Source organism: Somniosus microcephalus, chromosome 27 (assembly GCF_052327205.1).
Source record: "Somniosus microcephalus isolate GS21.2 chromosome 27, FLI_Smic_1.0, whole genome shotgun sequence".
In the NCBI taxonomy this organism is placed as follows: Eukaryota; Metazoa; Chordata; class Chondrichthyes; order Squaliformes; family Somniosidae; genus Somniosus; species Somniosus microcephalus.
This window is the reverse complement of record NC_141013.1, coordinates 10,354,424-10,370,790: the sequence shown is the minus strand read 5'-3', so window position 1 is coordinate 10,370,790 and position 16,367 is coordinate 10,354,424. Positions and strand designations below refer to the sequence as shown.

General features: G+C 45.9%; 1 protein-coding gene across 5 annotated transcripts in view; it reads left to right on the top strand.

The window, feature by feature from the left end:
- The window catches only part of LOC147099964 (A-kinase anchor protein 13-like), a 482,784-nt gene that overhangs the window by 379,952 nt on the left and 86,465 nt on the right, over window positions 1-16,367 (top strand). For 3 of the 5 annotated variants that reach the window (XM_085968506.1, XM_085968505.1, XM_085968504.1), the window contains 3 exons: window positions 4-123; window positions 5,596-5,632; window positions 6,226-6,361. In XM_085968506.1, coding sequence (XP_085824632.1) covers window positions 4-123; window positions 5,596-5,632; window positions 6,226-6,361 — 293 coding nt within the window. The remainder of the gene's footprint in view (window positions 1-3; window positions 124-5,595; window positions 5,633-6,225; window positions 6,362-16,367) is intronic. The other 2 variants (XM_085968508.1, XM_085968507.1) reach the window with 1 other exon arrangement.

Here is a 16,367-nt window from a genome sequence, read left to right as displayed (position 1 = left end):
CAGAACCTGGGCGGACCAGGCCCAAGAAGAAAATCTCCTTTTCCTTGAACATCTCTCCACTCCTTCCTAAGTCTAAAACTATCTTTTCTCTTGGTTCTTCCTCAAGTGATGAAGAGTCAGATAGTAAGTAAACCTTGGAATGAAATATCTACCGTGTTGTAATTTGTTCTTTTATAAAGTTTTAATACCAGTATTTCAAAGGTATAAAGGTCCGAATGTGCTGAAAGGAAGACCCAAAAGTAGGCTTCTGAACTCCCAGATGCTTAACCATTTCTAGTTCGGTATAAAAACAGAAAATGCTGGAAATACTCACTCAGCAGGTCAGGCAGCATCTGTGGAGAGAGAAACAGAATTAACGTTTCAGGTCGATGACCTTTTGTCGGAATGCATTCTCTCATTGTTCACTATCAAAAGAAATGTTGTCCCTAGGATTTCAGTTAAAGCACATTAGTTCTGTATAGTTGTATTTCAGCAGTTATTATGCTAATATTGGGGATTTTATCTTTGAAGTTGCTCTTTGCCAAGTCATAAAATGCATTGAGCTGCTGGTTTTCTGATTGTGTAGAATGGTTTTTGGATTCTGTCTGTTGCAAAGCACAGTCAGAACTCCAACTCATTTTAAGGGTGGATGGTTTCCTCTGTGTTATATGTTGCAAAATCATAGACGCATTCTTCATTAATGGGTTTTCAATTTCCGTACACACAGCCCACCTGGAAAAGGCTCTCCGAAACGCCCCGCTGAATCATTCCACTTCGTTCCAACTCAGTCCGTTTTTTGGAGAGAGAAAAAATCTCATTCATCAAAGTCCTTTCCTTCTAAATGTTTCACTGGGGGGGGTGGGGGTTGGTTGGGTTGGGTTGGGTTGGGGGGGGGGTTGGGGGGGGGGGTTGGGTGTGGGGGGGGTTGGGTGGGGGGGGTTGGGGGGGGGGTTGGGTGTGGGGGGGGTTGGGTGGGGGGGGTTGGGTTGGGGGGGGTGGGGGGGTTGGGTTGGGGGGGGGGTTGGGTTGGGGGGGGGCGGGTGGGGGGGTTGGGTTGGGGGGGGGGTTCGGGTGGGGGGGAGTCTAATATCCAAGCTCGGTTTAAGCTGCCAGAGCCTGGTTATCGCTGAATGTTTAAAGTCTCCGGTGATCTGAAATTTGATTTGGTACTAATTGAACTAGCTCAGGTGGTCTACAATTTTCCCATCACATCTTCAAGAGTAAAATGTTCCATCATCCAAATTAACCTTCAAAAAAAAAGAGAACATTCAGATTTATTGGCTTGGTTTCTGATATGTGGTTCAAAGAACAGATATCACTGTCGAGATTATATATGGTGTTGCATTTGTGTTTAATTATTCTGACCTGAATGAGATGGTATGGAAATTAATATTACTCCTGGGTTAGGAAGAAGGAAATGCTTGGCTAGTATTGCCGCCGTGAATGACTATCCAGCAACCTCTGCTGGAAAGTGGACATGAATGTTTGGTGGTGGCAGGCTGGGGCTCGGCTGTGAGGTCCACCATAGTTGGATAGCCCATCTAGGCTTGCTGTGCTTTTGAGCAAGGACCAGCATTGTATCCCAGCAAAGAGCCAGTGCCTTTTGGGTGGGGGGAGAGTAGAAAGCTGGCAGCAAAATACATCCATATATTTTACTGGCCATTACCTTGAATTAGCTGCCAAAAGTCACAGATTAAGCTCCTGGCAATGTGCCATCTTGTATTGCCTGATGCACTATATAATGTACCAAGGAGGTTGTTTTTGAACAATAATGTTCCAGCTTTTCTCAGGGCCAGTGAATGGCTGTCTAAACAGGCCAACAGAGAATCTTTCTCCACATAAACTGAGCTTTTTTTCAGATTTGTTACAGTACTGGGACTGATGTTTCTCAGCTCATTAATGCCTGCAATTCAGAAACACTGGTAAATTATTGTTAACATGAAGTGATTAATGTTAATGAAGAGGGAATAATACATGGTATTTAGCGAGACTGGAAAGGCTGTGGTTCCATTTATAGAGTCCGGGCATCTGTGTCGTTTGATGAAGGTGGATAATGTACTCTTGTAAAACTCTGCTTGTGAGCTCGCTCATGCGCGACCGAACTGTTGACTGGTTCCCCCCATGATTACTTTGGTGCCGAGTTCCTCTTTCAGAGCAGTAGTCACTCCGAAAGAGGGAACACCAGATCCCAGACCATTGAGTGGTTGATCCAGCGTGGTGCACCCTATATCTATTGCAGTAACCCCAATTTCCAATTTACGCAGCGGTGCTGTAATATAAATGGGGTGAGACTCCTGCGTAGGCAGCGATGCAGATTGTCGATACCTGCGCTGGTGCCGAGCAGCTGGAAAGTAGGTTTGTTGGGGGGACAGAATTTGGGACCCCAATATGGGGGGCCCTCAAATTGCCGACCCTTAGAATGCAGGATTCCGCATGAACAATGACCGTTTGGGACTGTGTCTGTGGAGTTGTACCCTGCAGGGGTTCAGCACCTTTGGAAGAAGGCGATGTATCCTGCAAAATAAATCGTGAGTTGTGAAGGCCCATCTCTTGAAAGTGATGCCTGAACTGCACAAACTGGAATGCCATTCACTAAAAACTGTAACGGCGCTCTCTTCATGCTGAATTGGAAAGCGAGTGTGGATGGAAGTTGGATGAGGATGAGATCCATTGGTTCCATTTCCACATTGCTTGCTCCAAGGCCAATCTTATTGAGTTTCCCTGATCTTTTGCCACCAAAATCCCAAGCAGCCCGGGTGCCCTCAAGTGGCAATCTGCCTCAGGACTTTCTGGCTGCACCATTCAGATAAGTACCCAGCTCCTCAGTTACTCAGGGCTACATAAATTCTCATCTGTCATTGAGGGGACTGGGGTTAGAAACATAGAAGATAGGAGCAGGAGTAGGCCATTCGGCCCCACGAGCCCGCTCCGCCATTTAATGAAATCATGGCTGATCATCCAAATTCAGTACCCTGTCCCTGCTTTCTCCCCATATCCCTTGATCCCTTTAGCCTCAAGAAATATATCCAACTCCTTCTTGAATATATTTAATGAATTGTCCTCCACCGCCCTCTGTGGCAGAGAATTCCACAGGTTCACCACTCTCTGGGTGAAGAAATTCCTCCTCGTCTCTGTCCTAAATGGCTTACCCCTTATTCTTAGACTGTGACCCCTGGTTCTGGACTCCCCCGCCATCGGGAACATCCTTCCTGCATCTAGTCTGTCTAGTCCTGTTAGAATTTTATAAGTTTCAATGAGATCCCCTCTCATTCTTCTAAACTCTTAAGCCTAATCAACCCAATCTCTCCTCGTACGTCATTCCTGCCATCCCAGGTATCAGTCTGGGGTTCTTGCCACTTGGCTATCCCTTGCAAGACAAAGCCCTAATGGGTAAGGCACTCATAGCTGGACAAATAAGCTACCCCACAGTTTTGGATTCCACTGTGGCTCAGTGGTAGCACTCTCCCCTCTTGAGTTAGAAGGTTGTGGGTTCAAGTCCCTTCCTGGCGGGCGGGTTAACGTTAAGCCAGAGCTGTGGTGCCAGCTATGTAAAGAAAAAAATGGTGCTACCGTAACGGAAAATGTTTATTGATAAACAGCCACCGAATTACAGTAATAGTAACCCCTCAGCAGCAGAATTCTTGAGGCACTCTGTAGGGATGCACAGTATGCCCAGCCATAGGCAGACAGACATCTCTACTCGTAGGTCCCTTGGGTTCACCTCTAGAACCCACTGTGGTCCACAGACCTGTTGCAAAAACCTGCGGTTTAAATAGATAAACCATTTTAAAAGAAAATCTGCAAATCTGCTACCCTGCACATTCTCTTCCCCCTTCCTCCTTCCTCTATCATTACTTCCTGATTCACTTTGTCATTTCACATTCTTTTTTCAGACTTTAGTGCCCCACACACTTCAGCCCTCGGTATTTTTCAGCAAGTAATGCCCAGTCTTTCTTTTCTGATATTGCATGTTTTGACGGCTCCTGAGGACCTCCAGTTCCAGGAGGGATCAAATACAATTGTTTTTTCAACAAAAAAATTAACTATCAATTGACAAAGTTATTTAAAACAAACAACAATGAGGTGATCTCATTGAAACATAAAAGATTCTGAGGGGGATTGACTAGATGCCGAGAGGTTGTTTCCCCCTGGCTGGAGAGTCTAGAACTAGGGGGCATAGTCTCAGGATAAGGGGTCGTTTAAGACTGAGATGAGGAGGAATTTCTTCACTCAGAGGGTTGTGAACCTTTGGAATTCTCTGCCCCAGAGGGCTGTGGATGCTCAGTCGTCGAGTACATTCAAGACTGAGATCGATAGATTTTTGGTCTCCAGGGAACCAAGGGATATGGAGATGGGGCAGGAAAGTGGAGTTGAGGTCGAAGATCAGCCATGATCTTATTGAATGGCGGAGCAGGCTTGAGGGGCCGTATAGCCGACTCCTGCTCCTATTTCTTATGTTCTTCTATCAAGGATGCCAGGTGGAACTACTCTTGTACTATCCAACAGAATGGACATGCTTAACCACGGGAGCTTTATGTATGTAAAGTTGTATCTTACTCCTCGATCAGCGTGGTTTAATTCAAATGATCTGGTAATTCAATTTTTAAGTACTAAATTCGCATTCCTGTTATTTACACTGCTTAATCCAAATTATTGGATAATTAAATGTTTTAGTACAAAAAATGACTGAACCATCAGCTGAGTAAGTGAGGTTCTGAAACACTTTAGTCTGTTTTCCACTCCGCCCGCACCACTCTCCGCCTCCCCCCCCCCCCCCCCCCCCCCCCCCGGCCACATCCTGTGGGTAGCTTCTGAATAACATAGTCATCAAGCTCCCAATGAGTTGCCCGTGGAGAATCGAGAACCATGTAGTCTTCAGGTGAAGCAGGTTTAGCAGGAAAGGGGAATCATTGAACCAGGGCACATTTCTCGAGGAAACATCCTTGTCAGGCTGCACTCACCAAGTGGAGGTGCGCGAGTGTGAGGCTTTTAACAATTGGAGTTAACGGCCTAGAAACTGGTCTGGGGCGATGGCGCGGAGCGGGCGGTATTGGATTGGCCGCCCGTTACACGTAGCGCCTGATGTTCAGTTTTATTGACTGCAAAGGAACTAAATATCAGGCGCTGCGTCTAATGGGCGGCCCATCTGATACCTCCCGCCCTGCGCCACCGCCCCAGACCAGTTTCTAGGCCTTTGTGTACTGCTAATAACACATTTTGCGCTCTCAAACAATCTGCATTTATATAAACCTCATTTTTGATTTTTTTTTTCCCCAGAATTTTTTTTTTTTTTAAATGATTACAGGAAAACATGTACATGGAACTCACTCGAGACAGAACCTGTACACAATTGACGGCCAATTTCTTTTTGAAAAAATAGCTATGCCCAATGTCCAATACCTCAATCGCTTTGCAGTGCCCCCATAATCTGTGCAAACATGCCCTGTACAGTAACACTGGGTGTAGTCACTGACTGTGCGTGCGCATGTTGGGACAGACCTGTCCATTTCAGTTTCTCCATCTCTGACTTTCTGTAATTTTTGAGTCTGAACAATCCTCTAATGTCAGCACTATTAAACTACGAAGAAATTAATATTGGAACTTTTTCTTTTCCAGTTTCAAGGACATCCACCAGCAACTCACTTGGCAAAACGTAAGTGACTCCAATTCGCTGTTAGTAAGTGGAGCATAGTTTTGTTAACGCAGTTTGTTTGGGCTTGGATGCAGATTGGAATTCCAGTAATTCTTTTTCTCCCTTCCTGTCCTGAATGCGCTGACACTTGCTCAGCTTTCTTCACGTGTGACCCTGTATAGAGAGAGAAAGAAAGTGAGTTGAGAATATATCTCCCTCACTGTGTCCCCTCCCTCACTGTCACAGACGCGCGTGCACATACAGACACAGACGCACGCACGCGCACAGATGCAAACACAGGCAGACACACACACACAGGCAGGCACACAGGAACACAGGCAGGCACAGACACACACACAGGCAGGCGCGCACACAGGAACACAGACACACACAGGCAGGAACACAGGCAGGCGCACACACACAGGAACACAGACACACACAGGCAGGAACACACACACACTATCCACTCTACGTTGGTCAATGCCAATTTGTACATATCTTGGGACAAGCAATTATTCCTTTTAATTGTCCACTAAACAGTATAGAAATTCCTGAGTTTTAATTACAAAACCTAAACCATATTTTAAACGATTGTTTTTGTTTTAATCGGACAGCATTTCCGAAGAGGATTATAGCCAAATGCCACCGAGCCCTACAAGGAAGGATTTGGAAGGGAAAGGCAGCACTAAAGTGTATCGAACTTTCAGCTACCTCAGGAACAAAATGTCAAGTGGAAAACACAAGAACAAAGTACGTACTGATGAAGTGCCTTTAACTTTACTGATCTTTTCTGCCTTGTCCATGCACCAATTACAAGTCAGATGATAGAAGCCCTGTGAGAACTTTCTTACTAATGTCCCCCGTTGTAGTGGCCCCCCATCGCCCCACCATGTAGGGCAGCCCCTGACTACTTCCCCTCAGCGAAGTTGCTGAGATCTGAGGAGGTGGTGGAATGGGAGAATATTTTTTTAATGACTATTTGTTCTTGGGATGTGGGCGTCGCTGGCAATGTCCTATTAATTGGCCTGAGAAGGTGGTGGTGAGCGTTTCCCTTGAGCCGCTGCCATCCTTGTGGTGATGGTGTTCTCGTAATGGTGTTGGGAAATTCCAGGACATTGACCCAGTGGCAATGAAGGGACAGCGTTATATGTCCAATTCAGGATAATGTGCGACTTGGAGGACAAGGTAGAGGTGATGGTCTTCCCATGACTTGGCTGATGTTGTCTATGTCAATGGTAGAGGTCACAGGGAAGGAAGGTGCAGTTGAAGAAATGGGAGACCCCTTGTGTAGAATCTGTGATTATATCAAGCATATTATTAGGGTTCAGTTTATCTGCATCACTTAGAATCTTGACCATCACAATAATACCCGTGAGCCACCATTTCTCGAATGTATTAGTCTCGTCTCTTCTAGTTCGTGGACCCTTTGTTGCACCCTTCCCAGTGCCAGGAGACAGTGTGACAAAGGGCATGTGAGCTATGAGGTCCTTTTCTCTGACCTCTGCCATCGACGAGACCCAAGAGCAGCAATGTCTTGGGAACGCAATCATCGCTGGGTTACAAAACCCTGGATCTCCCTACCTAACGGCATTGTGGGAGCACCGACACACCACGCGGACTGCAGAGGGTTCAAGCCGCGCAGCCCGGGAGCGGCTTCTTCGGTGTTGAGTTTCGCGCACGCGCGAGTCTTGTGAATGGGCCGTGCAGCCCCTTAAAGGGGCCGCGCACCCAAAAGAAAAGGGAACATTGTGCCCACCACCACCTTCTCAAGGATGGGCAATAAATGCCAGCGATGCCAACATCCTGAGAATTTTTTTTGTTTAAACTATCTCCACTCTAGCACAGTGAGTAGGATTGGAGGAGAGCTTGAATGTGAAATTCAGAATAATTAAGCAGTTTCAAAACAAAGTGAAAGGAACACAAAAATATTACTTAAAATAAATAAATAACTATAAAATGGATAGGGTGACTGATCCAGCAGGGATAGTAGAGACGACACAAAGAACCTTTGCAGATGTTCAAGTGGTGAGGAGAAATTTGGTAACGGCAGCAGTAATGGGATCGCAGTTGCCGACCGCCAGGTTTTATGTGGACTCTGCATGTTTTTGGTCTCTGTTCGCGCTGCTCACCTGGACCTCCACTGCTCCTGCACAGATAGGGTTGGCCTAGGGCCTTGTGTTGTGGGTAGGGTGAACTCTAGCTGGGGCTGCACTGCAAAGCTTGAAGCTGCTCATTGGCTGGGAGATGAGACGCCGCTGGACTGGCGCTGTTGTTGAGGGGCTGAAATCCCGGCAAGAATCCGAACACGTGAGGCAAAATCAGCAGCTTCAAGTGGGCAGCAGGAAAGGTGTACCAGAACCTTGTAGCGGTGCAGAGGGAGGGGAACGTGTGTGTGTGTGTGTGTGTGTGTGTGTGTGTGTGTGTGTGTGTGTGTGTGTGTGTGTGTGTGTGTGTGTGTGTGTGTCAGTCAAAGTGTTGGTGGTTAGGAAAGTGCTATTTCTGTTGGGTATGATTAACCCACATTCAGCACAACAACAACTTGTATTTATATAGTGCCTCTAACATTGTAAAACATCCCAAGGCACTTCACAGGAGCGTTATCAAACAAAAGTTCATATTGCCTCTCATTCTTCCTATCAAAGCTAATTCCATAACACAGAATTTGTTTGAGTTGTTGTGATGTAGTGGAAAGAAAATGGCAGATGTCTATCTTCTGTGAAGTTTTTTTCCGAGCTACATTTCCACATGTTGAATGCAAGTACAGTTTTAAATAATATGTGTGCCAAACAGCGAAGAGGATTGCAAAAACTTCAGGAAGATACAGACAGGTTAGTGGAACAGGCAGACCTGTGGCAGATGCAGTTTAATGTGAATATGTGTGAGGTAATACATTGTGGGAGGAATGGGAATGTATATCTAAAAACGTAGCAAGGTGTGGATCAACGGATAGCTTGGGGTTCAAATACATCATTTCCTGAAATTTAAAGTGCAGGTAGATAATGCCATAAAAAGGACTAGTAATATTTTGGATTTTGTAAATAGGGGGCATAGAGTACAGCAGTAAAGAGGCAATGACAAACCATTGGTTAGGTCGCAGTTAGAGTACTGTGCGCAGTATTGGGCGTCACCGAGAGTGTGAAGTGTAGATTCACTAGAAAGATGCCAGAGGGAGAGACTTGAGATACGTGGACTATATCATCTGGAGCAAAGAGGAGAAGAAAAAAAAAATGAATGTGGAATTTAAAGTTGTCACAGAGGGAGGTGAGGAGAAATGTCTGTACACAGAAGGTTGTTCAAACATGGAATGATTTGCCACGGGGAGGGGTTGAGGCAGAAAATATAGTATTTTTAAAGGGAAAATTAGGCGAATAGTTGAAGCGGAGGAAGATACAGGACTAGGGAAGAGAGCAGAGCAATGGGATTTGTTTTGTATTGCTCTTGTAAAGAGCCAGCTGGGCTGAATGGCCTCCTCCTGTGCTGTAAACCTCTGTGGTTCTAGACCGTTATTCAGGGCTATCCTTCAGTTGTAGGTTTTATTTTTAATTGTCAGCTTTTTTCGAGCTGCGACATTTGGAAACTTTTCTGGGTTTTTTAGGTTGGCGTGTACGCGGGATTGTGGCTTATTAGCACAGAGCTGATGCAATCTGAAGAGGCGGGCAGCCGTAGCTTTGCCCGGTTTTTGACTCTGTGGACTTGCTGGATTTTCACCGTTGGCGTCAAGCTTGCAATTCCCAACTCTTGAGTTCTAACAAACCAGAGATGCATCTGGCGGGAGTGGGAGATGTAAATGTGCGCTCACGTGTTCGGGGGATGTCGTCAACCATGAGTGTGAAGTTTGGTGTCTTGCCATCATCTGCATACTTCGCACGTGTCATTTCCTGGACGCGTGTTAATGGTTGCAGAATACTCACTGTAGCGGCGCAGTTAGTTTCACGAAATGCTCCAGCTGGTAATATGATTGATTTTAGTCTTCATTCTCTCCCATCCCCTCAATTTTCTCCTCTCCTCCTGAAGGCACCGACTCAAAGCGGGGTACAGTTCCACGTGTGCCTGCAGCCCTCCAGTTTTTCTACACAGAGACCACTATTCATTTCTGAGCCCAGATGGTGAGCGTCAGTAAGCAGTTCTACTGTGGCGGGCTTCACAGTTCAGCCCAGTGCTTGCCCTCACTGACATCCATACATAGAAGATAGGAGCAGGAGTAGGCCATTCGGCCCCTCGAGCCCACTCCGCCATTTAATGAGATCATGGCTGATCATCCAAATTCAGTACCCTGTCCCTGCTTTCTCCCCATATCCCTTGATCCCTTTAGCTTCAAGAAATATATTCAACTCCTTCTTGAATATATTTAATGAATTGGCCTCAACTGCCCTGTGTGGCAGAGAATTCCACAGGTTCACCACTCTCTGGGTGAAGAAATTCCTCCTCATCTCTGTCCTAAATGGCTTACCCCTTATTCTTAGACTGTGACCCCTGGTTCTGGACTCCCCCGCCATCGGGAACATCCTTCCTGCATCTAGTCTGTCTAGTCCTGTTTAAATTTTTATAAGTTGCAATGAGATCCCCTCTCATTATTCTAAACTCCAGCGAACATCAGCCTAATCCACCCAATCTCTCCTCACACGTCATTCCTGCCATCCCAGGTATCAGCCTGGTGAATCTTCGTTGCACTCTCTCCATGGCAAGAACATCCTTCCTCAGATAAGGTGACCAAAACTGCACACAATATTCAAGCTGTGGTCTCACCAAGGCCCTGTACAACTGCAGCAAGACATCCTTGCTCCTGTACTCGGATCCTCTTGCTATGAAGGCCAACATACCATTTGCCGCCTTAACTGCCTGCTGCACCTGCTGCTTACCTTCAGCGACTGGTGCACAAGGACACCCAGGTCTCATTGCACTTCCCCTTTTCCCAATCTATTGCCATTCAGATAATAATCTGTCTTCCTGTTTTTGCCACCAAAGTGGATAACCTCGCATTTATCCACATTGGGCAGATGCATGGCAAATGCAGTATAATCACCCAACCTGTCCAAATCGTACTGGAGTTTCTCTGCATCCTCCTCCTAGCACACACGCCCACCCAGCCGTGTGTCGTCTGCAAACACATGCACTTCCACCAGGAATTAATGGCTCGCAATCAGGAGCAGGATCCCTGCCAACCTTTCTTTTCTCCTCCCTAATTTCCTTCCCTTCTATTCAGTTCGGACCCATTTTGGGTTTCGAATCTCAAGTCTCTTTTAACCAGCACAGTGATGCTGTGGTCTGGCTAAGTGTCAGCATAGCTCAGTGGTCGCACTCTCGCCTGAATCGGAAGGTGACGGATCAAGCCCCACTTCTGGGACTTGAACACATAATCTCGACCAACAATTCGGTGCAGTATTGAGAGCTGCATTGTGGGAGGTGCTGTCTTTCAGATAAGACGTTAAACTGAGCTCCTGTCTATCTGCCTGTTCAGGTGGACATAAAAGTTCCCATGGAACTATTTGAAAAGGAACAGGGGAATTCTCCCAGCATTCTGGCCAACATTTATTTCTCAACCACCAGCAAAGCAAGTTAATGGGCCAGAACATCGGGTCCCCACGGGTTAGTACGCGCTGGGTACTCACGCGTAGGCCCAACGAAAGTGCTGGTTTCGCGCATGCACTGCGCATGCGCGGGAAACCGGAACTTCCGTTCCCTTAAAGGAAGGGGTTCACAGGTCGAACGTGTGCACCGGAGAGGCAGCGCGTACGCCTGGAACTACCCTTTTTTTTTTGCAGGTTTCTCCGGGAGGGTAAGTCTCCAGGAGTTACACTTGTAAAAAGCAGTCGCAAGGCCTGCTTTTAACAAGGTAAGTGGTGAACTAAGTAAAATTAAAACATTTTTTCCACAGGTTTATTATTTTTAAATACTTAAAGAAAGGTAAGTTTATTTTTAGCCCCGTTAGAAACTGTAATTCATTTTTTCAAAAATTTAAATTCTTGTTTAAAATAGTTACTTTATGTAATTTATAGTTATTTTGAAAATGTGAATTAAATTTAAAAAAAAAATGTATTTGAAGTTTTAGTTATGTTTTGGAGCTGAATTGTGTTCATAGATTTGACAGCTCTTCCTGTCAAATCTATGAATACAGATTCCCTGCTACCATTGGCTCCCCATGGCCCACGTGATCCCAGGGGACGCTTTGAACTAACTGCGCCCCTGGGATACGCAAGCACTGCGCACCGGCAGTTGGAGGAGGCCCAGGATCGGAATCCCACGCGGGCCCACAGCACAACGGCCGGCGCGCTAGGTAAGTGCAGGTCGGGGGCTTACACCCGCGGGAAGCCTCCGACTTGAATTTCTGGGCCAATTAGTCATTTACCCCATTGCCATTTATGGGACCTTGCTGTGCGCACATTGACTGTTGCATTTGCCTATAAAACAAGTGATTGCACTTCAAAATAATTCATTGGCTGTTGAGCTCTTTGGGGGTGTCATGACGGTGTTAAGGGTGCTACATAAATGCAAGCTTCAGCACAGAAGCGTAGGGTGCAGGTTTATAAGCTGTGATTGTCCTGTGTGGTGAGGTTTGTTTCTATCGTTGTACATAAGTAGCGAGCGGAGGGCAGAGCCTGCGCTAATGGAGAAGAGGGAGAATTGAAAGCAGAGTTGTGAGTGGCCATGTTCATGCATGCTGTCCTGACCAGCCTTGCACCTTCCATCAACTTGAGCTGCTGCCTGTATCCTAACTTTTACCAAGTCTCGTTCACCCATCACCCCTGTGATTGCTGACCTACGTTGGCTCCTGCTTCAAATTTAAACTTCTCATCCTGGTTTTCAAATCCCTCCATGGCCTCTGACGTAAGAAAACTACTAGGCACTTGGTCTAAGCGTTAAACAAAGCTTTAATCAACTGTTTTACAACATGGAGGTCTAGTTGTGTCCTTCACTAGTTCCTGTTAAGAATGTACTGCGCAAGCTGGGCCCGTGCCTGAGTATTTACACTCTCCCTGGACAGCGCCACCCGCAGGCCGCTCAGTATTATTTCATAAGTTTTTCTTTCATGTATGACTGATTCATGCCAGCCTCGTCCCTCCCTATCACTGTAACCTCCTCCAGCCCTACAACCCTCTGAGTTCTCTGCGTTCCTCCAATTCTGGCCTCTTGCGCATCCTTGATTTTCATCGCTCCACCATTGGCGGCCATGCCTTCAGCTGCCTAGGCCCCCGAGCTCTGGAACTCCCTCCCTAAACCCCTCTCTCCTCTTTCAAGATCTACCTCTTTGACTAAGCTTTTGATCACGGCAAAATACTACCCTTTTTTATCTTGTGTAAAAAAAAAAAAAGTCCATGATCAGATCCATGACCGAAAAGGTCAAGAAACGTTGTGTAGTAAGTGATTTAGATGCAGTTTCTTGATCACCTACCTTTGTGTTCACCAGTACAATGACGGCACAGGCCAGTTACAGAAGTTACTGAACATGGCATTTATACAACCTGTGAGCTATTGACTAAAAAACCTAAACAATTTAAACAATGTCCTAATAGCTCCTGATGTGGCTCGGTGTCAAATTCTGTTTGATAATCGCTCCTGTGAAGCTTCTTGGGACGTTTTACTCCGTTAAAGGTGCTATATAAATACAAGTTGTACCTCCTAGATAGTTAGTCGTAGATTGACGCCAATAGCGGGCCTTAAAACCGTGCATCCCCCTCCCCAGGGCCAAAGCACTAAAGTGACTTATGGATCCTTTGTGAAGAAAAATAACTTTAAATAATCACGATGTTGATTTGTATTCAATAGTACTTTTAACTACACCAAGAAATGTTATTCCCAGTAACTATCTTTATTGACCGGGTTTAAAGCGAATAGGTGAATGACTGACTGACTGTTAAACAGGTATTTAATATAGTCGCATTAACCGTCGACCACAGAGAGTGAAACGCCTAAGAATTCAATTATACATTTGTAGGCAGTTGATTTTACTTGTCAAGCAGAGTGTTGTCCAAAATTTAGCTTTCGGTTCAATTTAAAAGAAGCGAAGATATACAGTAATTTTAAAATGTGTGGGAGAGCCTTTACAGGGCACTCAGAATGTTTTAGTTTAAAAAGAAAGGGGGAGGGAAAACTTTTTTTTTTAAGCTTAACACTTCTAAACAACTTGGTGACTGAGACCCTGTAAAGGGCAGCCAACCCCCTCTCCAGACCCCAACTTCCTCTGACTGGGATGTACGTCATGGCAAATCGAGACAGCCAGCCCATTTGCTTTTTGTAACCGGCACGTGAAAAGAAGACTTCTCCCAACCTGAGTTATGTCGTGGATTAGATTTTATATTCCACACTCGAGTCCACTCAAGTGGGTAGGTGACGGAATGATTCAGAGCAAGGGTGATCTTGTGCTGGGTCGTGTCTGCTCGGGAGTCGAAAGCGTAAATGTTCGCGACTGTTAATGTCTTCATGTTGGCTGCCTTTGCTCGGTTTCCTGTTTATAATCTGTTGTAAGAGGCTTGCATCTTCGGTCTTAGTGTCTAACATTTCAATGTGGCTGCGTTTTTTTTTAAATAAATCTTTTGCACATGTTTTAGTTTCTGTTCCCTGTGAAGACAGTTGAAGCTGTAGTGTTGTGTATATATTAATATAAACTTAAGTTTCTTACAGTAACAGACTAGCAGAAGAGCAAAAAAGGTTCTAACTTAATCGGCAATACGATTCTGTTCCTGCTCATTTCATTTTGCATTGAGCCCAACAAGTTGGTTAAAACAAAAATATTCATAACATCAAATTGAATCCAAGCATTTGTTTATGAAGCAGCAGAGACAGCTGTTTTGCATTAAGCATAAATGATGGTATGAAAGAAGGCAATATACAGAATAATTAGCAGGAAAAAGGGCCAGTTGGGATTCTTACTGTGCATTGATACAATTTAACACTGGAAATTTCCAGTGCTGTGTGAATCACTCCTGTTTATCGAAGGAATTGGAGATAACCTGAGCAGATGTTTAACAGTTAACACTAACCTCAGGTCTTATCACTTAGTGGTGAGGATGAGGTGTGTCACTACTAGCTCTGTGGTGTTTTCCTGTTCGAATAACCTTTTACAAAGGAGTGTCTTGGCTTGTGCTTAGATTCGTGCACTGAGGGTTAAGACAGCGCAGGATGGGCAGTGTAAGAATGGGTTGATTGCTCATCCCGATTCCAAGCATTGCTGCGTCGTCAGTCTGAGCCCATTTGTGTGCGGATCACTCCCAAGGGTCCTCCTCCTGACCCTGTGCTCTCCGAGGGGGTGCGCCCACTGGCGATGGCTCGCTAGCAGGGTAGAACAGCTGAACTCTATGCCTCAGCTGCCATCCAGGGCCTGACTTTTTGTTGGCCCCCAGAGTTGGCCATTGGAGGCAGTGGGAAAGAAGAGTTTCCTTTCTGTTGGCTGGCTGGATTAAACCTGAGGATGTAATTCGAGGTGGCGCTCTCTCCTCAGCAGCACTCTCCCATCACCTCCTCACAAGGTAAATGTGGATGGGGAAGGCCATTCAGCCCATCTTCGTTCATTCAGCCAGAAAGACCCTATAGTCCCCCGATTACCACATCTATTCGTTAAATAATTCCAGGATTTTGGCCTCCATTATTTGTGACCAAAGGTCCATTGCAAGTGTTGATTACTGTGTGTGAACGTCAGATATCACTTCTAAATTTGCCTTTCACTGGTTTGAACCTCTTGCCCTACTCTGACTATTTAGATTGCACCTGTATAAAATTGCCTTTATACATGATGCTATGCTCGAGGTCCCCAATTCCTGTACACTGAAGCACATTCAGCTCCCTGATCCAAGTCAGCTGGGGTGTTTTTTTATGTGTGGCTGCTAACTTGTTACAACAAACACGGCTCCACTATGTCTCAATCGACTTTGCAAATAAATACAGGAACAGCGTCCGTCACGCGTGGCTAAGGAAGTGTTTTGTAAGAAGGTTGCAGCAGAGATTACACAGTTAGAAAGGGGGCGGTTGGCTAGCGGGAAGCTTGGCTAAGTTTTAGTTCGTCTCCGTGGGATCCACTGTCTGACTAGGTTGCTTGTTTTTTTTTTCCCTCTCGTTTCTGTTGGTTCCACTGGCACCAGCCGCCTTCCCCCCACTTCACCTAGGCAATGAGTGCAGGCTATTGCAGCACATCCAATCCCAGTCCTGTTGTCAGCTGGCATCCACTCGTTCCAGCAGAACGGGAATCCTATCCGAATTTATATTTTCCCAATCCAGGAGCACTGCAGCATTGCGGCTGCTGTCCTGATGAGATCAACTAACCCAGCACAGACCACGGATTGGAACTGGAATTCTACTAGTCTGTATGGCTCAGTACCACAGTGCGTCCAATCTGTGGATGGCACTGGTCTGTCCAGTGGATCAGAAGATGAAGCAGGGATTTGAGCCAGATTCTCTGCACCTGTTCAAATAAACTCTCCTGAGCCTCGAGTTTTCCGAATTCAAAAACAAATGATTAACCTTTGAATTACATTATTGTGAATGGCGTAACAACGACTTGGGATTTATATCGAATCTTTAGTGTAGTTACCATCCCAGAGTGCTCCACAGAGGAGAAACGAGACCAGGCAGTGATGGGAGAGATAACTGCGAGCGCGGTCAGAGATGAGTTTTTAAGAAGGCTTTTAAAGGTGGGGAGCGAAATAACCAGGGAGGGAGTTGCAGAGAGTAGGATCACATCGGCTGGGTGGGAGGGAGATGGGATTTGGAAAGGCTGGTCCACCAGGGACGGAGCAGGGGGGTGGGGGCATGCACAGGAAGCCAC